The 23,255-nt window shown below is 34.8% G+C and overlaps 1 protein-coding gene across 2 annotated transcripts in view; it reads right to left on the minus strand.

Moving 5' to 3' along the window:
- Window positions 1–23,255, minus strand: part of PEX7 (peroxisomal biogenesis factor 7) — a 90,103-nt gene that overhangs the window by 17,150 nt on the left and 49,698 nt on the right. For both annotated transcript variants that reach the window (XM_079148467.1, XM_079148468.1), the window contains 3 exons: window positions 18,968–19,074; window positions 16,422–16,535; window positions 14,422–14,477 (listed from right to left, as the gene is read on the minus strand). In XM_079148467.1, the coding sequence (XP_079004593.1) occupies window positions 14,422–14,477; window positions 16,422–16,535; window positions 18,968–19,074 (277 nt within the window). The remainder of the gene's footprint in view (window positions 1–14,421; window positions 14,478–16,421; window positions 16,536–18,967; window positions 19,075–23,255) is intronic.

Below are 23,255 nucleotides of genomic sequence, written 5' to 3' on the forward strand. Positions count from 1 at the left end.
ATAAAAAGTGTTTAAGATGAATGGATAAAGAAAATGTGGTACATATAAACAATGGAATATTAGTCTTAAAGAAGAATGAAATTATATCATTTGCAAATAAATGGAACTAAAGAATATCAATGTAGTGAAATAAGGCAATCCCAAAACACCAAAGGTCTAATGTTTTCTCTGATGAGCAAATGCTAATCCATAGTGGGAGCTGCATAAAAAAGAATGAAGGAACTTTGGATTATGAAGAGGGGAATGAGGGGAGAGGTGGGGTGGTAAGGATGGGAAGGATATGAGACAGACATTATTACTATACATGTATGATTGCACTACATGTATTACTATACATGTATGATTGCACTACCATATACAGCCAGGGGAATGAGAAGTTATACTCTATTTGTGTACAATGGATCAAAATGCATTCTACTGTCATGTATAACCAATTAGAACAAATTTTAAAATTTTTTAAAAAGTTTAATAAGCTCTTTTAAATTTTATTTTTATTTATTTTACTTTTTGTTTTGTAAGACTGGTTTTCACTCTGTTGCTTAGGCTGCCTCTCACAACCCCCATCACCCTCCTCCTTCCTCATATCCCTAGTAGCTGGGATTACAAGTATGCACCACCACACCCAGCTTAATAAACTTTTATTTTAGAAAAGTTTTAAATTTATACAATCATTGTGAAGACAGCGGAGAGGGCTCCCATATATTCACCCAGTTTCCCCTATTACTAACATCTTTACTTAGTATGGTCAGCTTTGTTACAAAGGTATTTCTGTCACCTGTGAGAAGAATAAACTTAGGGCTAAGAGTGGATGTGGGGAAATCAGATCATCTAAACACAGAAGATAGCAGCATATAATTAAGGTGGTGACAGTGAAGACGAAGAGAGGTTGATGGATTTTGATATATATAGGCAGAAGAATTAATAGGACCTAGTGATTAACATAACAGAAGAAATCCATAATGATTCCTACATTTCTGATTTCTATCATAGTATTTATAATATTTCCATGCATTTATTTATTTATAGATGTTCCTCTGATAGGCACTAAGCTCTTTGAAATCAGGGACAGTGCCCTTGTCTGCTCTGAATCTCTAATGTTCATGAATGAACAAATGAATGAATAAATGAGCACATTAAGCACAAGCCAACAAATTACCAAAGAGACATGGCTTCCAAATGACAGACCAAGGATTCATTACATTAGATGTTAAGAAAATAGAATGAGCCAGACCTAGTGGCACATGCCTGTAATCCCAGCAAACTAAGAGGCTGCAGCAGGAGAATCACAAGTTCAAAGTCAGCGTTAGCAACTTAATGAGGTCTTAAGTAACTCAGCAGAACTCTGGCTCAAAAACATAAAAGGGCAGGAAATGGAGCTCAGTGGTAAAATCCCCCTGGGATTCCATCTCCAGTAGGAAGGAAGGAAGGAAGGAATGGGAAAGGAAAGGAAGAAAAAAAGAACAGAATGTTCCTCAATTCTGTGCCTGAAAATCCCAATTGTGTAGATCTATATGGGATTTAGAAAGCTCTTCACAGGGAATGTTCCCAACCAGCTAAATTCCCATTTTAGAAACAACAGTGGTTTCAGACAGAAGGTGAACAAAAGAAAAAGCCAACAGGGCAATGGTTCCCAACTCTGACTACTTTGAAATCAGCTGAGAAACTAAAAAATAAAATAATTAAAAAAAAAAAATTCTGATATATGAGTCCCACCACAAGAAATTCTATCTAACTGGCCTGGGTTCTGTGTGGGCACTGAGAAGTGCAAATGTTCTCTGGGTGGAAGTATAACCATTAGTTGAATCACTAATCTAAACCAGTGGTTTTAACACTTACATTTACATCAGATTCACCTAGAAACTTGTTAAAAACAAATTCAGGTATAGAGCATTGCTAAAGAATCTGTGTAAGAAACATTTTCCTAGCTGATGTGATATACCTGGTCTTAGGATCACATCCTATGAACCACTGTTCTAGAGAGCTGTTGTTACTGAAAAGAACTTATTAAAACACTGTGTCTTTAGCACTAGGGAGAAGACAAAACTGTGGAAGGACAAATATATTAGCGATGAAGAATAGGCAAAGAATTTCACAGGAAGAGTAACACTGATATTTCATGTAATTTAAGCCAGCAAATGGACTTTAATAAGTGTTTGCTCCTGCTTCTCCATAATAAAGATTGAGTTTTCCACTTGACTCAAACTATCCTCAGAAAGAACTGCACATTTAGTACTTCAAAGTTTGCTGCCTTCACATCTTATAAAACTGTTTTTGATCCCCACAAAAACTCTCAAGGTATATACAATCGGTATAATTTCATTGCAGAATGAGAACAGGCTCAAAGAAATCATGCAATCTGTAGTTTTAAAGCTAATAAATAGCAACCCCAAAGCAAACACTCTACTGGTATTATGCCCAGGATTTTCTCTACTAAAACATCCTGACATTCACTTTTTCTCTAGCCCTGGGTCACACTAGGGGATTTACCATGTAGGTGGGCAGGACCCCTGGGACTCTTCAGGCAGTTTTGATTAATACCCTGAAAGTCTAAATGGTCCTAGACCAAGCCAGTTTCACATTAACTCCTCCAACTATATAGAAAACACCATAGGCCAAAGCCCATGCCAGGACTCCATTAGTCAGACAACTTACACTCAAACAAATACCCTAAGGAAATTATGAGTCAGAATAAATGTGAATTCTCATGGCAAGCAATTTAGGAATTTCTTTCCTCTTCTAACATTTTTATATATATTTCTTCTCATCTATTTTACTGCCTCTTTTGTAACTTGGGTACCACTCCACTGATCAGCTCATTCTGTAATGACACATTCCCAATCTTTAACACATAAAATTAGGGGCTAACACATATGAAATCACAGACTTACTAGTTTATTGTTTGCATCACTTTTGGAGGGAATTTTAAAAATATAAATTGTACCACTAGTAAAACGATTCTGTGAAGAATTAAACATTTTCATTTGTTCACTCAAAAATTTGCTGAATGCTAACACTTTCATTTATTTGCACTTTGGATTGGAAAGCTGTTTGGGTTTTTGTTTTTGGAATTTGTAATAACAAAAAGAAAATTTAAAACAGAAAAATGCTAACTGCCTGCTAAATGAGTAATATATGACTTCTTTTGAAACATTACTGAAACAAATGACTCTCAGAATAGTCAATCACAAATATCTAGAAACCATACCATATTTGCAAATTTTCCAGGTTAAATATGATAAAATTCTAGACTTAGCTTCTCTATCAAAATGAATTAATTATAATATTTCAATTAAAATTTTAATCAGATCAATATTTTAGAGGAGCAGACTCTACTTCATCACAATAAACATTAAGCCCAGGAACCACACAGCATAAAGCCTAGAGTACTTTGACAAATTAAAGGAAACCATTAGGCTGATGGAAGGCTTGCTCTGGAAGTACTTATGGCTGTAATCCACAGAGATGCAGGATGACTTTCTGAAGAATGCTACATCTCAACAAGAGGAGATAAGGGGGGGGGGGGGTGAAAAAGTCCAATAGGGTTCATTCACTGTTTACTTTTACAAACTGAAGAATCATGAAGTAATTTTTGCAATTCAGTTTCAAGTAAACTTTTGACTAAAAAAGAAATAAAAGCGGAAGACCTGTCCTCATGAAATAGTATCGATATCTAAGGGATAAGAATAATCTCTGTACGTTTGAACTGTAACTAGCACCAAAACATGGCAAAAGCACAATTCACAAAGGTACGGATGAATAATGGTGGTAAAGAGACTGAATTAGAATGTCACACCTAAATATTGAAAAACATTAAACTTCATAGCTGCTGCTTGCCTGTGCTCTGGTCAGTTATTAGACCACATGAAATAATTAAAGTTCTCATCTTTGCAGCTAAGTGTTTATGTCCAAACCCACCAAGGTTGTCAAGTTGTGGAATGCTGCACAGCTTAAAGTCATCTCCTTTATTTCACAAACATCTCCTCTGTAGTCCATAGGGACGAGGCCAGGAAGAGACAGACGTCAACAAAGATAGAAAAAAGAAGACACCAAATAATTGTTTCTTTTCTGGTGCCTGGACATGAAAGCTTGAGAAAAGGAGTCTGCAGAAAGAGGAGGATGAAGCCAGCACAGAGAAAGGCAGTTTTAGCACCTGGCTTAGGCCCTGCTGCACTCCTGCCCTTGCCTCTGAGGGACCCACAGCCTGAGAAACATTTTTCCTTTTCTATCAAAACTAGATATTTAAGCTAGCATGTGAGCTCATGCCCCGCCCCCACACCCTAAATGACAAAGTGGAGAAAGATAAGTGTCTGTGCTGACTTTTATTTATGATGAAGATAAGTTAATAATTATTACTTTTTATTCTCTGAATGATTCATTCCATTAAGTTGAATCCTTATTCCAGAGTGGAGTTTCAGGACAGACCTCAAGGGAGACTGTTTACCCCCGAGTTCTCAGGGAACAGAGTAAACCACAGCTAGATGACTGGTAGTACCCACTTGATTTAAATAAATAAGCTTACCATGTGTGCAAATAACTAGGAGGAAGACCACAGTTTTCTACTCTGTCACCTTTCCCACAAAACTGTAATTGCACATATTAGGCTTCCAACAAGACAGCAGCTTCCTGTAATACCCTCTCAATTCTTCACTTGAGAGGCAATCACTTTAACTTCTTTTAGTTGCTTCTTCTGATATTTTACTCTACATTTCTACATAATAAGCTCAATCATTTATTGAGTTTTTTCATTTTCAGATATTATCTTTTGACTTCCTACTATGAGGAATGAGACAAACAACATTTACTTAAGAAAATACAAATATATACAACAAAATCCACTCAATTGCATACGGAAACTATACTACAGAATTTTTAAAAAATTATAATGCAAATTAAGTGACAAAATCCATAAATTTTCTGTTGGAACTAATCAGCACAATTCAAAGTTCAAAGCAGTGACTTATACTGCATTAAGCTAAGGCTTAACATTCCTCACTCCTCTTACAGCTATCTATTTATTCATGTGCTTGCATTAGATTATGAATTAGACATGGATTTGGTTTGATTCTTAAACAAAAATGTTAACACTAAAAAACTTGGAAAATGTTCTGCAGTTATAAATCAAGCTATTTAAAATCAAAAGCCTTACATATTTCCTTTCTATAATGTATATTCTTTTATTTTATAAGAAATTCTGATTTTCTGCTTGGATTTAACTCATAAAAGTACACTTCTTTTGAGTATGACAATAATTGACAAAAGAATTTATTTTGGGACACATAAAAAATACTAACAAACTTACAGGAATTGTTGCTTCATACATAAACATCTTAACCCATGGATATAAGAAGCTCAAAGAAATTATTCAGTATATCGAATATTTCAAATGACTGTAAAAAAATGCCTCTGTAACTTTAGTTTAACAATCAGGATATTGATATAATGATACTGACTAAAACACAATAGAACAGCATGAATTCTCCTTGGAAAATATTTTCCTTTTTTTGGTACTGGAACTAAACCCAGAGGGGCTTACTACCACTGAGTCACAATCCCAGCCATTGGGGGTGTGTGTGTGTGTGTGTGTGTGTGTGTGTGTGTGTGTGTGTGTGTGTGTGTGTGTGTGTGTGTGTGTGTGTGTTGCTGGGGATTGAACCCAGGGCTTCATGCATGTAAGGCAAGCACTCTATCAACTGAGCTATATCCCCAGTCCCCAACCCCAGCCCTTTTTAAATTTTTAGTGAGACAGGGTCTCACTAAATTGCTTAGGCTGGTCTTGAACTTGCAATTCTGCTGCCTCAGCCTCCTGAGTCACTGGAATTACAGGCATGTGCCACTGCACCCAGCTTCCTTGGAAAATATTTTTCACCCAAACAAGACTTTTCATATTAAATTCAGCTTTATTAATGACTACTCAAAACATAACTAAAGTGAAAACCCTATTAAAATATAATTGCTTGTATGTTTGTATATTTAGTACTAAATATATCTTTTTAAGAATTATGAAATATGAAAATGCAAATATTCTTCTTAAAAAAAAAAAGACAACCACATTGCAATGCTTTCCTACTGTCAGTGGTGAAGTCTGGCAAACCTCTGCTGCAAAGTAAAAAATGTACTAGGGTTACAGAGACATTTATATCTAAGATATCTGAAAGGATAGAACATTAAATGAATCTTTTTGATCATTTTAAGAACTGAATTGTATTTCCTGCAAATGTTAACAATTAGCATCTATCATTAACTTCAAGATATAATAATCCTCAAGATATCTTGTGGTTTGATGAAAAAATGTACCAGAATTAAAAACAACTGTCGTAAAAGATGAATCATTTGAAGATGCATAGAAGCTCACATTCAACCACATTTCTTATCTATTTACTTTGACTGACCTTTTTTTGTGGGTAAGGGGAACTAGGTAAAGTTGAAATGAAAGGTTTGTGAGACAGAGTACATATTCAGCTATACTATCTGTTTACTTTGGCTGACCTTTTTTTTTATGGGGAAGGGGAAGAAAGAGAAGTAGCTGCCCATGGAAATCTCTGTGCTAATAAACATAAGGATCAAAAAAGCCCATCAGCCACACCAAAGCTAAAACACTGACTATATAAAGGCAGATCCCATGAGAGTGACAAAGATAAAAGGTATTTGTATGGCTGCTTTGTTAAGATTCCACCTTAGTTATAATCCAATTAAGGATCATTTTCCCGATTATAAGAACATTATTTTATTCTAAATTAAATATTAAATATCACACTATTAGAAGGCTTTAGTAAGAAACATATTCAATGTCTTATTTTGCAGGAGTAAAGCTTACTTTTTTCTCAAATGTTTTCATTTTGAAAATTATCAATCTGAACCTAATATAATGAATACCAGAGGCCCTTCATCTAAATTCACAAATTGTTAAAATTTTTGTCACACTTGTTTTATCTCTCTCTCTACAAATAAACATATAAAATAATATTTCTGCTAAACCATTTAAAAATAAATTACAGACATTGTATCCTGAGTTATCACTGTGATTTTGCTATTTTTTTTAGCAATTTTGATCAGAAACATAAGAACATATTAATAGTGATTTTTTGGTATTAAATACAAATTTTGAATGAAAAGGATAAGGAAACTAAAATTTATTGAGTGCCTAATTTGGGCCAGGCACTATGAAAACAACTTTCACGTATTGATATTTAAATCTCCTAATAATATATCTTATGATAGAGGAAACAAAGACTCAAGAAGGTTTATTGGCCTTATAAGAGATTAAATATAACTAAATTAAATAAAGTTATATATTAAATAACTAAATATTATCTATAAGTGTAAAATATAGCTGGTAATAGAAAATCTAGGATCTTAAATTTTTCTATTTTACATGCTGCCTAAGAATTAATAAACATGCACAGAACATACAGTAATTTAGAGGAAAGACTTAAATTGATTGAAATGAAGTAGAAGTAGTCACCTGATTATGGATTTGCATAAAATGCCCCATTGATAATTTTGAAAATTATCAATTTTCTCTCTCAACTCTGTACAGTATAACCATTGTTCTGGTTCCTGCTACACCATATTCACAAGGTTTGCTTCCCTATCTCATCTTCCACAGTACAATAAAAAGTCCTATTCACAAAGCTCCTCAGTGGCTTTAAGCAATATAATTGTCTTATTAATGTAATGTTAGATAAGGCATAAATAATTAATACCTCAACTCTCCCTGAGGTACTTACCTTTTAAAATAGGAAAGTTATTATTACTACTAGTATTCTCATTTAAAATATCTGCTATTTTTGAGCACTAACTATGTGCCAAGAACATTTACAGATACTATTTCATTTTATCCTCTGAACATCCCACAATGCAGGTATCATTTCCTGTATTTCATGGCTAATATACTGAGGAGGCAGCCTTTCACAAGTCTTATTAACTCAAAGGCCCATATACTCATCACACTAGATGTCTAACCCAGAAAACATTCCCAAATTTCCCCCCAAGAGCAAGGGATGGGGCAACCCTTATTAGGGTCCCCTCTTGCCCTTGCAAGAGGTCCGTTTCTGTTCTTCACACTTGAATAAATCCAATTCCTTTCACTCTTGGGCTGGGAAGCAAGGGATGTGGAGTGACAGGGCTGATCCTAGATAACATCCTACTCCCACTTTGTATTTCTCTTCTACCCCTAAGGGTAGAGGGCCAGGTGGAAGCTGATTGCTTTTGCTGCTATAAAATATAAATGATTACTTCTGCATTGAAGACTAGAGCTGACATGGGCCTCAAGTCCTAAGAGATGATCTTCTTGTCACCAGTCATTCTGCCACTAACACTGACAACAGAACGAACCCTTATATACAGCACTTTCTAAGTGCCAGCATTTCTGTACGGTAACTCACTGAATCACCATAAGAATCCTGTGCTGTATATACCATTATCTCCATTTTACAGATAAGGAAACTGAGCCACACAGTTTTAAAGTAACTTGTCCAACTTTATATGGCTAGTAGAAGGCAGTCTGGCTCCACAGTCTGTGATACCTAGAAGTACACCAACCTATAATTAATCCATTGAATATGTCTCCCATTACTCCATAACTAGATCTGTGACTCTATATCTCCAACTACACCAAAACTGACAGGCCTAGCTTTTGTTTAAGCATACTTCTACTTCTCCCCAAGCTTTCATTTTTATCATTTCCTCAGCAAGATATTCCAATTTTTCTATTACAATGGCTACCAGATAATATTCTATAAATATGCATTAATTTTATGGCACAGCATAGCTATACAATTTTGTAACTAAAAAGTAGTTTAACAGTTGAAACATTAATATTGAGAGTATAGAGAGAGTCACATCTTGCAAACTGTGGATGAGTACAATTTGATTGTTACTAAAATCAAAACTTTTTCATATTTTTTTTGGCCAGAAAAATCTATTAAGTCTAAAAAAATCAAGTGCTTGGTTTAAACTATTACTACCAAAGACCATGGATAAAAAATATATTAAAGGTTAGAATATTTATAAAAGTATCATGAACCTGAGAAGTGTTAACTCTGAGGCTAAGCTGATCATTTTAGCTTTATTAATGTATGAAGGTTATTAAAGAAGTATTTGCTACAATGTGGAACAGAGAAAATCTTCTTCCTAATGAAAAAGCAATTGTTGTTTGGCTGTAACACAAACCTGGTTTGCTGACTTTGGTTTTAAAATCTACTTGGTATGAAACCAAAAACATGCACTCAAAATTCAAATAATGCTTATGCAGGGTTCCTTATAATGCTTATGCACAGTAAACATGGCCTGGCAGGAATAAGAAGTAACCTAACCAACAGTGTATCATGACAAAGAGACTATGCTAAAATCTATGATGATACAATTCATAGGAATATGGAGAGAATTTACTAAGAAACCCTTTAGATTTAGTGTTACCTTGGGTGAAGTTTAGAAAGAACCAGATATACAGATGCTCCTCAACTTATGATGAGGTTACATTTTAACAACCCATCACGAAGGGCAAATATAAGTTAAAAACACATTTACTACACCAACCTTACCCAACAGCCTAGCTTAGCAACAGCACACTGTACAGTATTCATCACTTCTCCTCACCATGGTGGGGTGACTGGGAGCTGTACCCCTGCAGCTGCTCAGCATGGAAAGAAAGCATTATACTGCACTTTGCTAGCCTGGGGAAAGATCAAACTCCAAAACTCAAAGCATGATTCCACCAAATGAGTATCACTTTCCTATCACAGTAAAGTCAAAAAATCTTAAGTAGTACCAGCATAATTCAGGGACTATCTGTATTGTCATAAAATATATTACTCATTAGCTGAAGACAGTTCTGCTATTTTTCATGGAGGTTGTGTTTTTATGTCACCTAAACCAAACTAAATAATTTAAAACATGAAATTATATATTAGTTTCATTACATATATATATATACGTAATGAAGTAGATCTTCTTTACATATTCAGTGCAACATGAGCTACTATATAAGTAAAGGATACGATATATATGCTCATCTATCGTCACTTTTGATAGAACACCTACCATGTGAACTATTTTAAATGAAATTTTAAAGTTTAAAAGCTAAATAAAATACAATCGTGGGCAAGTTTTAAAAACTAAACAAAATACAACCATGGAAACTACATTTGAAAAGCTTGTATTACAAAGATTAACCATTCAAAATCTAGATGTAATATCTGTATAATTATCAGTGCTAAAAATTAAGCCACTTACTGCTGGTCTTATATCTTAAATCTTTTTTCTTTCTGTTAAAATGATTTTTCTGGCACTAAAATATCATCAATCCAATCAGATTTAAAATTCTTCAGAGGATAAATTTAACTCATATCACATGGGGCAAAAATCTACCAAATGTACCTTTTCTGACCTTTCCAATCAGCGGTCACCACACACAAATAAGGAGAGACTAGATTAACACAAGTCATTAGTACGATTAATCTTACTGTCTACATGCATTGGGAGTTACAAATACACACACACACACACACACACACAACATTCAAAATAAAAGCTTTTCAAATAATTTTGTTTTATTTTTATTTTCCTTTTTATAAGAAAGCCTTTGATGATCCTATATTGGAATGATCCATTGGCCACTAACATATGGGCCAAAAGTTCTTAGAAGAAGTCACAGCTGGAAAAGGACTGTTGGGAACCATTACTTAGGATGGATACGTGAAAGAGACCTAAGCTAAAGAGTAGATCACCAAGTTCCAGGGGAAGGAAATTCCATGAAAAAGCATAGGAAAGATCAGAGGAGAATAAGAACCATGAAATTCCTGGAACAGGAAGTTTCCAAGAGGAAGATTAATCAACAATGTAAAATACAGCAGCAAGGTCCTGAAGTGCGGACAAATGGACTGGATTTAGTATTACAAAAGTCACTCGTGGCTTTGGCCAGAACAATTTCAGTAAAAAAGTTAGGGCTCAAGCCAGTGTGGGGTTGGGCATAAATACATACATAGCCTTAAGTGTCTAAACCTATAAGCTTTCAAGGGTCTAAGACCTCAGAGGTGAAAATCAAAAATAATTTCTTAAACTAAACTTAATATTAATAATTTAATATCATTAATTGATAACTTTGATATTCAGAAATATTTCATTCTTTTTGAAAACAATTTCTACATTGGATTCTTTTACTTCATAAGAATTCCTGAGTGTGCATGATGATTGCCAGGAAGTCATCATCAATCATTAGTGAGATAGTCTGCCAAAGCACTTCAAAAGCAAAAGCTTAAAAACCTTTTCAATATAACTAACCCTGTGTAATCAGTGAGGCAGATCCATTTTATGGGGTCAAATGATATAAAGTAAGACCTACAGAGCAGACAACCCTGGGATGATAAAGGCCCTGAAACAGCCCTGCTGAATGGAAGCTTAACAGGACATTAAAAGCTAGCTAAGAAGGGAAGAGAAGCGTAAGACAGAAGGAAGACACAGGACCAATGGAGAAGCTGCAGACTAAAGAAGTCAAGAGAGTCGCAGTGCTCAGATAAAGGAGGGAAAAGAGGTAACTCTGTGGAAATACGGTTCTGAAAGCAACAGGAGTGTAAAGGATTAAGAGCACCTGTGTCCAGGGGTTCCAAACAAGAGAGGAAGAATAGAGAGGTACAGATATAGATAAATATGTAGATTTCATTGGAAACTGAGATTTGTGCTGGAGTCCTACAATTTTTAAAAAATATTTTTTAGTTGTCAGAGAATTGTTACATTTTATCTATCTATCTATCTATCTATCTATCTATCTATCTATCTATCTATCTATCTATCTATTTATTTATTTGTGGTGCTAAAGATTGAGCCCAGGGCCTCACACGTGCCAGGCAAGAACTCTACCACTGAGTCACAACTCCAGCCCTACAATTTTTTTTAAAAAAGAAGTAAGAGATAAAGTCTTTTGCTAAAAGTTCAGGGCACAAGCTTGGGAAGGTAGCTTCAAGGCAAAGGTTGGGAATAGTAATTAAGAATTATCACAGTATTTTAAAGCATGACCTCTTATATAATTCTTGTAATCACTTTGTGAGCTCATGGGGATAGATATTACTAATTTCCATGTAATATATGAAAAAACTCAGACTAAGTTATACACATATTAACTTACTGAAATGTCTTTTCAATTAAATATTAAAGTCCTCTTATTATTTAACTATAGTCTCAATTTTTTCACACGCTTACAAATATAGCTCTGGCACCTTTGACTTAGAACCACGACTAAGTCGTACTTCTCCCAAGAGTACTAAACAATCTATTGTCTTGTTTAGAGTTCAGGAAAGACACAGGGTATATCTTAAAAGCAGAGAACAAAGCAAAACTGTGAGGCAAAAATTGTGATGATTTATACACATAGTTGGTAGGTACCTATAAGATTTTAGAGCAGTGTAGTCCATGTCTAGTTGTACCAAATATTCCTGAGTAAACTTGTATCTGCAAAAGTAAGGTATTTTCTAACCAAGTATTTAGGAATACTTAAATATCTAAATAAACAGTGGCCAGCAGGATTAAGATCATAGTGAAAATTACAAAAAAGAAAGTATGGGTGGTCATTCACTAAATCTCCCTTTTATTCAGAAACAAAACATAAAATGGATTTGAGATGTCCCTTGATTGATCAGAAAGACCCAATTAAGACTGTTAAGGAGCTGGATGCAGTGGTGCACACCTGTAATTCCAGTGGTGGGAGGCTGAGGCAGGAGGATCGAGAGTTCAAAGCCTCCACAGCAATGGCGATTTGCTAAGCAACTCAGTGAGACCCTGTCTCTAAATCAAATTCAAAATAGGGCTGGAGATGTGGCTCAGTGGTTGAGTGCCCCTGAGTTCAATCCCGGGTACCAAACAAACAAACAAACCAAAAAAAACCCCAAAAAAACAAAACAAAACAAAACACAAAACTGCTAAGGATACTAAATATGAGATCATCAAAAGATCAATATCCTGTCTCAAGTTGGTTAAGGGTTCTATGATCAGCTTCAGACACCTTGAAAGGCAAGGACTAGATTCTCTATCTGGAAATCCCTTTTGATTTACTGTGACATTGTATGAGAGAGAGTTTCCTCTAGACTCTGTTTAGCCTATACATTCCCAGTCATTCTCTTTTTCTACAGTTTCTCTTTTTTTGGTACAAGGAATTGAACCCAGGGGCACTTTAACCACTGAGTCACATCTCAGCCCCTTTTTGTATTTTATTAGTGACAGGGACTCGCTGAGTCGCCTCCTGCCTCCATAAGTTGCTGAGGTTGGCTCTGAACCCAGGATCCTCCTGCCTCAGCCTCCCAAGCCACTGCTGGGATTCCAGGAGAGCACCACCATGCCCAGCAATTTCTACAGGTTCTTTGACATACTGCATATTGTTCCCTTCTTCCCTTCAACACTAATTCCCTCCTAAGAATGCAATCTTTTTGTTCTGCTTTCTTTGTACTTTTTTCCCCTTATTATATTCATTTTCATGGAATGAATGGTCAGCCTTCAACACCCCAAGTCAAGGACAAAGCTCCACAGTTCCAGTTTGGAAATGTTTGTGGTGGACAGAGAACAAACGACAAATTTTATTCCTGTCATGTTACCATTCTTTGGTTCCCAAGCTGAGAACTTTATAATCACTCCTCACTATTCTATACAGAGTATTTAAAAACAAAACAAAACCTGGTTACAGCATGATTTCAATTGAGAGGTGGGAGCATCAGTGTGATTATATTTCCTAGTTTGTCTGTCTTCTTGCATTGAATCAGCCGAGAAAACCAAGTTAGGACATGTAATTTCTCTCAAGGCATTGTTATAATCTGTTCTATTAGAAGTACATTTTACCCAAAGTTACACAGATTCTACCTCATCAAATACTGACTCAGAAGTAAAGAGAGGATAGCTGGGTAGCTGAAGCAATAAGGGCAATGTAAATTTAAAACTCTTCATGTGTCCTCACAAAAACCAATATAGAAAAACAAGAAGAACAAATAAAACTACATAGAACACAGGTCCTCAACACATCTAAACTTCAAATTACCTATAATAAGAAATATAAAAACAATCCCACTGAGCTGTCTCCCACATTCCAGCTCTAAGCCTTTGTAGACAGCAAAGGCAGTCGAGGAAAGAAGAATCAGAAAAAGCACAGAGGAGCCAGAATCAGGGCTAAAACTGATCTAAAGTCACTACCAGAAAGAAAAGGCTATCACATGAATGAAAACACTGAAAAAGGATAATGTGACTGGAGATTCAAAAGTAGAGAGAACAGAAAGAGGTGGGATTAAAAAGTTAATAGCTAAAGGAAAAAGAAGATTAAAAGGCAAGAAGGGTACACATTATTGTAAAATAAATACCTAACGTTTCAGAAAAATGGCAAAGATGCTAATGTTACTTGGTATTTAACAATGAAATGTTTCGAAAAAAAAAAAAAAGCCACTGTACCTTACAGTGAAATCATAGGAGCAAGAGGCCAGCACTGAAGCATGAAATGGTGAAAACTAGAACAGAACAAACCCAAAGGTCAGCTGTAATTATACTGTGCGAGATCCTATGGTCATTCCATTGTCATAAATTTAAGTTTACTCAGGCCTCTCACTTAAAATTGTGCTTTCCTGAACCTTACATACTTAAAGTTGAGGCAAAAATATTTAGGTCTCTTAAGTTTTCATTTATAGAAAAAACATTTACGTTTTCCATAGAAAGTCATCCCTTAAGCTTTAGGACTTATTTAGAATAAGTGTTCCCCAAATGCTGCTATTCTGGAAAAGTTAAATATAAATTCGTATTGGCTATCCAAACATGATTCTACAAATATGAGAGAATGTGATAGTACATATACATGCAATAATTATGAATTTACCAACTTTATGAATACATATTATTGCTATAACCAATAAGTATCAAAATAAATATTTAAATGTTGAATAAAAACACCTCTAAAATAATTTTTGTTATTTACATCATAACAGCTAATGAAAAATGCTATCAAGGATATAAACCGCAAATTTAAAGGCAATTAACACCTTCAATATAAGGAATAAACATATAGACTGCCCTTTGCAATTATATTTGTTCAATGTTTGTCTTACTAGCACTTTATTTACTTACTTATTTTTGTGGTGCTGGGGATTGAACCCAGGACCTCTAGCACACTAGGCAAGTACTCTACCACAGAATTACAACCCAACCTTGTAAGCACTTCAATAGTTATATACACATACAACTACATTTGAATAGTACTTTACAATTTACAAAGCACTTTTACTATATTACCCTATTTCATTCTCAGAACTACTCTGGAATATACATTAAAAAATATTTTTCAACTATGAAAACCTAGGGTTGGGAGTATTTAGTTCAGTGGTAGAATACTTGATTACAAACTCAAGGCCCTAGATTGATTCCTAGCACCAAAAATTCTAAAACCGATGCACACAAGACCACCATTAAAAAGTAAAGCAAGTCAGGTATGATACAGCATGCCTATCTGCTGCAATCCGAGCTACTCAGAAGGCTAAGGCAGGAGGATTGTCAAGTTCAAGGCCAGTCTAGGCAACTTAGCAGGACCCCAAATAGAGTGTCAAAATAGAGGATGTAGTTCAGTGGTACAGTGCTTGACTAGCATGCATGAAATCCTGGGTTTAATCCCCAGTATTCCAAAAAGAAAGAAAAGAAAATTAGAAAAAATAAAGCAAAATAGGGAACTGTGCCTAATATGTTGACAAAAGTCAATAAAATTTAAAATACCAATTTAATGAAAATTTGGAATTTAAAAAATAGAAATGTATAGTTTTCTTATTGAAAAGATCAATAAGGCAATTTTTTTTGCCCTGAATGTAAAAACAAAAAAAGAATTATAATTGGGAGATGTCACTTAAGATGTTTTCCACAGTAACTGAGAACTTGCCTAAATAAAAGCTAGGAAACTAACTTATAACACAGGTGGACTTCTTGCGAGCAGCAGAAAGAAGTTACCTTATCCTTTGCTGTTTGCAGAAGAGAAAATTTTTTATACCCCAAACATTTTTGAACATTCACATATGTCATCATAATAGAAAAAGGAAAAAAATAACCATCTCTATAGCATTTTCAACAAAGTAGAGACTCTCCCACTGGATGGAAAAAATATAAAGAATATAATACTAAAAGTAAACTACTATAGTAAAAAATGCTAAAAAGAATAGTATTAGGGATGAGAGACTAAGAAAAACATTTATATGTAATCTTAAGTACTGAATGTCCACATTGTTCTAACTCATTCAATAATCATTCAAATATCTGACCTAATTTTAGCTTTCAATATTCATTAACTGGTAACAAAACACATAAAAAAGAATTGATAACCCCCCCAACACCAAAATCTTCTTTTATATATGCTTCACTGATTCTATTTATATTTAAATTTTTGTTCTACGTATAAAAACAACAAGATGAAAACTTACTTTCACCCTCCTAATAGCATAGGTGTGACCAAGAAGTTCAAACACCGGTTGTCGTACATTCCTTAGGTCCCAGCCTCTCAAACTACAATCTACTGCTCCTGTCACCAGCAAATTCTAAAAACAATTCAGAGAAAAGTAAATTGTGACATCTTTGCAATTAAGTCATACTAAGGCTTCCCATTAGAAACAATATCTGCTTTCTGGTAATTATTTATTTCATCAGGAGCCATTCTTGAAAAGTCGTATAACAAGTATAGAAAGGAATCAAAATAGACATTGCACGGCAAAAAAACTTACCCTAACTTGAGAGGAAAGAAATTAAAAATGCTTTATGTATATGATGGAATACTATGCACAGAGAAAAGAGCAGAGCCTCAATTAGCACTATAGATTTTTCCAATTTACCTTTAATAGTAGGAATAAATACATAAGAGATTAAAACTTATTTGACAAATAAGCCCACTTTTCTCTTCAAAAAGGTTTTCAACATGTTCTGAGGTCATGAGGCATTAAAAGGCAAGGGACCAGTTAATTTAGGACTATTTGAAAACAAAGAATACAAATTAAATTTTTATGTTTTTCTGAATCTAAATCTATCACTGTTCCCAAATCTATTGGGCCAGTCTTAATACAATATCTGCTCAAACCTCAGAATCTATGGAGAGAGTCACCTATCTAATCAGGTTTTACAAATTGGGCTATCTAGAGCCCTAGATGAACTCAGAGTCCTGGCTAAACAGGTCAAATGCTAGGTCCACACTCAGCTTATCCCACATCAACCACAGCAGCAATTCACTGTCTGAATATGTTGGGCTTTGATATATTAAGATCATTTGGAGAAAAGTTTCAGTGATCAAAAAAAAACTTTTTTAACCTCAATCAAGTGTATAACAGCACATTTTTTTAGAATTCCTAATATTTAATTTTCCTATATGGAAAATTCATTTATGATAGGAAAGATTGAAACTATGATCATTACCATTAACATTTTTATTTAAATCAAATATTACTAAATATTTACTATATTTTCTTTTCTTTCTATTTAAAGAATTCTGCCAATATAATTTTCTTTTAACTTTCAGTAATTAGTCGAAAAATAGGGGGAAAATAGGTATATATTTTATCTATTTTTCACAGTTAATAAATCATTCAGGGTACATAAGTAGCATATTAACACACATTTAATCCACTCCTATCTAATTCATATGCTCATGTGGTTAACTGAAGTTTTGTAAGAAGTTACACATGGACAGTGCTATCTTACAGAAGCATGAAAATTAGGTTTAATAGAGAAAATGAACACTCCACAGAAGAAATAAAATCAATCAACATATGAAAAAATGTTCAGTATCTCTAGCAATTACAGAAATACAAATCAAAACTAAGATTTCATCTCACTCCAGTCAGAATGGCAATTATAAACAATACAAGCAATAATAAGTTTTGGTGAGGATGTGGGAAAGAAGGTACACTCATACATTGCTGGTGGGATTGCAACCTGTGCAACCACTCTGGAAAGCAGTATGGAGAATCCTCAGAAAACCTGGAGTGGAACCACCATTTGACCCAGCTATCCAAAGGACTTAAAATCAGCATACTGCAATGACACAGCCACATCAGTGTTTATAGCAGCTCAACTCACAACAGCCCAACTATGGAACCAACCTAGTTGTCCTTCAACAGATGAATGGATAAAGAAATTGAGGAATATATATACAATGGAATATTCTCAGCTAAAGAAGAATGAAATAATGGCATTTGCTGTTAAAGGGACAGAGTTGGAGAATATGATGCTAAGCAAAATAAGACAATCCCAAAAAACCAAAGGCTGAATATTTTCTCTGATATGTGGATGCTAATTCACAGTAAGGGTGGGGGACACCAGGGAAGAATAGTTACTTTAGATTAAGTAAAGGGGAGTAAAGGGAGGGGAAAGGGTATGGGGGTAGGAAACATAGCAGGGTGAAACAGACATAATGTTGTGTACATGTATGACTGCATAACCGATGTGATCCTGCAACATGTACAATCAGAAAAATGAGAAATTTTACTCCATTTATTTATCAAAATGCATAAATACATTCTACTGTCATGCACAACTAATTAGAGCAAACAAAAAAATAATAAAAAAAGGAAGATAAAACAGAAAAATTTTAAAGCTGATACAACTGTCAATTTAAAAATCAAGTTACAAATAGTTCAGAAGTCTGACTAGCAAAGTGAAAAAGAAAGCAAAAGATGATACAAAGTGGCAGGGTTAAGAGCAATCAGAAAAGATTACATAAATTGTAAAGCACTTTCCCAAAACAAAGCTGCACTGCTGAACTTTTGGGAGTTTCTGTTTCTTATTTTGCCTATTTTTGAGCACTTAAAGCCAATTAATGCTAATGCGGGTCATTCACAATCATTAATTAGAAATGAAAGGGACTGAATTTTACTTAATGGCCCAGAACAGCACCAAAATCCACATAAACAAAGATAAATAAAATCTTGAACACTTCAACATCTAAAAGGGCAGAAGCTCAGGATGGAGCCATATACTATACCTCATTGTATTTACACCAGTCACAACTCAAAATTTCTGTCTGATGTGCTGGAATCACAATTCTGACTCCTGATGCCTTCAGATCCCAGATTCTCAGAGTCTGATCACCTGGCAGAAAAGGAAGACTTGATCACTTTCCATCATACAACACTTGGATGCTCAGTGACATAAGGAGCTCATAATGATAAATCAAGTAAGATTACTTTTGTTCTTACAATATTGCCTTCTTTATATGTTTTTTGAAACCATAGTAATGTATAGGAACAACTAAAAGTAAAGAATTACAAAAAGTAATGTACAATGATAATGTTTAAAATCTATTCAAATAGAAAAATTTGAATCTCACACTCAGATAGGTACACTAATGATTAACATACCCAGTCACAATTCTTCAGAGCAGGGAAAAACCCTGAAAATCCTCATGCCCAGTAAATAAAGTTAGTGCTGTGTTCAGGCATATTATTCAAGAAATAATAAGTTAACTGTTTTACTCTTAAGTATAGGGCAAAGTCTACCAAGCCAAGAGAAAGAATTTTTTAATTTTAGGTGTTTTTGTTTGTTTGCTTTGTTTAGCAGTGAGAATTGAACCCAGGACCTCAAGCACAGTAAGCATGTGCTCTACCACAGAGCCAAACTTCCAGCCCAGTACGTTCAGCTTTTACATATGTTACATTTTAATGGGTAAGCCAGAGGTATACTCTTTGGAACAAACAAACTCAAGAACTTTAAAGATCATATTTTTCAGTATTAAAAAAACTGGTTTGCATTGCTTAATTGTACAAAGCCACCCTGACTAAACATTTTATATGCTGTTTGTCTTCAATTTTTTGTAACTATGAGGAAAGGGAAAATGTCAGGATGAGTAAAATCCAAAAATATATACGTTTACCTCAAAAGTAATAAATAAATAACAGCTGATGGTGGAAGAAAGCTACTTTGGTGTGATGAAGAATGTTCAGTCTCTGACAAGAGAGCAGGTGGGGTCTTGATCTCATTTTTAAGTTGTGTGACCCCGCATAGGATATATACTATCTCTGTGACTGATTTCCACATTCTTTAAAAAAAAAAAAAAAAGCATCTCTGCTACACAGGGGTATAGTACAAGAATTTAATAGAAAACAATACGATTTCTGTATAGCACCTGGCATGGTGTCTGGCACATAGCAGACGCTCTAATATATGGTATCTAAAAATACTAAATTTTAAAATTATCCTTTACTTACCTACATGTATTTTCCTATAATCTAATTATAAAACCATATGTTATATAGCTAAATTTAGCTACTTTAGACAGTTTTTTCCCTGGCTTTTTGGAAGTTGTTAAAGAAAGATAAGAATTACATTTGTTGGCACTAATAAAATGCAGAAGTTAAGAACAGGGGCTTTAGGGTTCCAGAACTTGGTTCTACTCCAGCTGGATCATTTGGTAGTGGCTGATATTTATCTAATCAAGTTACTTAACTCCTCAGTTTCCTTACCTATGATAAAATATCTCTTACAAGACTGAAATGAAATAAGCCTTCATATGGTGCCAGACATACAGTATTGTTTTTTAATAATTTTAAAAATTAAAATAATTTAATAATTTTTAAAAATGAAGAAATGCACCCACATTTAGAAGTCATCCCTGTCCCCACAAATAATAAGAGCTAATATTTATTGGGTGCTTCCTATGTGCCAGATGTGGTACTGATATTTTATATATACTAACTTTTTATGAAACAACACAATAACTATATGAAGCAAGGATTATAACATAAGTAATGGTTACAGCATTTTACAAATGATGAAACTGAAGCATATGGAGATGAAATTAACTTACCCACGATACTAAGCAATGGAACCAGGACAAGCAGGCAGAACCCACGTGGTCTGCTTCCCCAGTGTGTGCACTTTACAACTAACTACACTGCCTCCTAACCTTGCCAGAAAACAAATGTCATAGTCAATAACGCTTGCTGATTCTTGGGGAATTACTATTCAGTTACTTTTTATTTTTCTTTTCTTTTTTTGAAACATGTTGTCATATGTTGCATAGGCTGACCTCACACTCCTAGACTCAAGTGACCCCCTATACCTCAAACTCCAGAGTAAGCTAGCACTATAGGCATGTGTCACCACACCTAGATTCTGTTACTTTTTCTATAAATTGGAAGACAAACTCTCTAATATATACATAGATGACTTTTATAGATTTGTCCAGATTATTTTAGAAATAAAACATAAAGCACTACAAATAAAAGCTCAATGCTCTTCCAATCCCACTTTTCATTCTCCCTGCCTAAAGCCCACCACTATCATGACTTTGGCATGCATTGCTTTAGTCTTCAGTTTTCATACTTTTGCTATGTTTTTATGGATCCATAAATATGTACTAAATTGCTTTGTGTATGAATTTTTTTCTTCTTTAATTTAAAAACACCATTCTGCTACTTTATAAAAGGCTGGAAAATACTTTGATAGATGGAAGTAATTAACGTTTCTGGATTTAAGGATGATAGGGATGAAAGAGAATGAGCCTGAACATAACAAATGGAAATGATTCTGAATTGATACAGACTAGAGTTTCAGATATCTTCATGGACTTTAAAAATAATCACTGGCTCCAATTTAGCCACTAGCCAGTAGAATTTGTTTCAGAATTCCAAACACCTTTGATTAAATGACATTTCTTAACTTTCCTCAGCCTTTAGTATCTACAGCAGAATGACAAGTGGCTATCCAGCATCAGTCTCTGAACAACCTCTTGTCACCAAGGGCTTCTAAAAAGATTTATAGTTCAACACAGGCTCACATCAGCCAGAGGCAAGTCCAACAAAGCCAGCTGTAGTATCTCATTGCCTGTTGACCACAGTCAGCAGGTCAGAGGGGCAATTTGGTGTGAGTATGTGAGAGTATGTGTGAGTGTGTGTGTGTTTCTGAAATATAACTGAAAAGAAAATAACGCCAATCACTTTCTTATAGTAGAATTTACAAAGTATGACATTCAGAAGCCTCTGGGTCATGTGTCTCATTGCAAAGTCAAGTTACCAAGCAGGACAATTCTAGGTGAAAGGTAGAGAATGTGTCATGGGGGAGTTTGAGCATCCCTTCCCTTTGTAGGATATGCTTTCAAAACATGTCTCAATGACCTACGACAGTTCCAGTGCTATCACTTACAGGCAAAGGAGATCACTCATCATGGAGATAGTGAATGAATTTCTCCCAAGTTTCATCTCTATAAAAGCCTAGCTCAAGAAAAAAACATCTGATTCACTCTGAAGCTTCCACTAAAACATACAAAGTGCCTAAGTGATGCTTGTTCACTTTCAAAAACTAACACTTAATACTACATCTGAAATTATAAAGTCTGATAGAGCAATGACTAAACTTTGCAAGTCCAATGATCTTGTATTCACCTGATAACTGCATTATCTGAGTGTGTGAACTACCTTAAAGTACCAATGTATTACAATGAGTATAAACTAGGAGATGAAAAAGTTACTTATTTTTGCACTAATATGGCTAAGTTTCATAAGACATAACATTGAGAAAAACAAAGCAGACACAAAAGTACAAGTAGGCAACATTAATCTGTGCTGCAGAAGGCCAGACATGGGGCTGGGGAGATAGAGTGCTTGCACAGTGCAAGCACAAAGCCCTGGGTTTAATCCCCAGTACCGCAAAAAAAAAAAAAAAAAAAAAGAAGGCAGACATGTTTACCCAGGGAAGAGTGTCTGGGAGGAGTAGTGACTTGAAGAACAGAAGAGGGTCCTCTGGTACAATTCTGTTTCTTGGTCAGAGTGCTGATTACACAGATGTGCTCATTGTGAAAATTCATCAGGCTTTATACCTAGGAGTACATGCCATTCTATATGTGTACAAAAGGTTAAACAACACCACAACAAAGGCTGGGTGGATGGCTACTCTATTTCTTTTGACACAATATTATGGTTCTGCATCAGCATATTCAAACTTTTTTTTTTTTAAGTCATGCCTTAGGTTGTTCCCTGACCCTATAGTAAACGTAAGGGACACAAAAATATAAAGACTGCTCAGCAGAAGCTAATATTTCTACTTCTTTGACAGTCACTCGTGTGGTTACATATTTGGTACTCTGTCCTCATCTCTCTCTCCCAGGTAAAGAAAGATTTTCTAGCCAAATGGTAAATGACTCAGATGTCTTTCAGGACATCTGTATTTAAAATCACGTCTTCCAGACAACTGGCCTTTCATTGTCAGCCAGACATTTATCAGAGTCCCATGATGTGCCATAGGCCCACCTGAATTACCAGATTCTCTTATCATTT

Source organism: Sciurus vulgaris (assembly GCF_902686455.1).
Source record: "Sciurus vulgaris genome assembly, chromosome: 7".
In the NCBI taxonomy this organism is placed as follows: domain Eukaryota; kingdom Metazoa; phylum Chordata; class Mammalia; order Rodentia; family Sciuridae; genus Sciurus; species Sciurus vulgaris.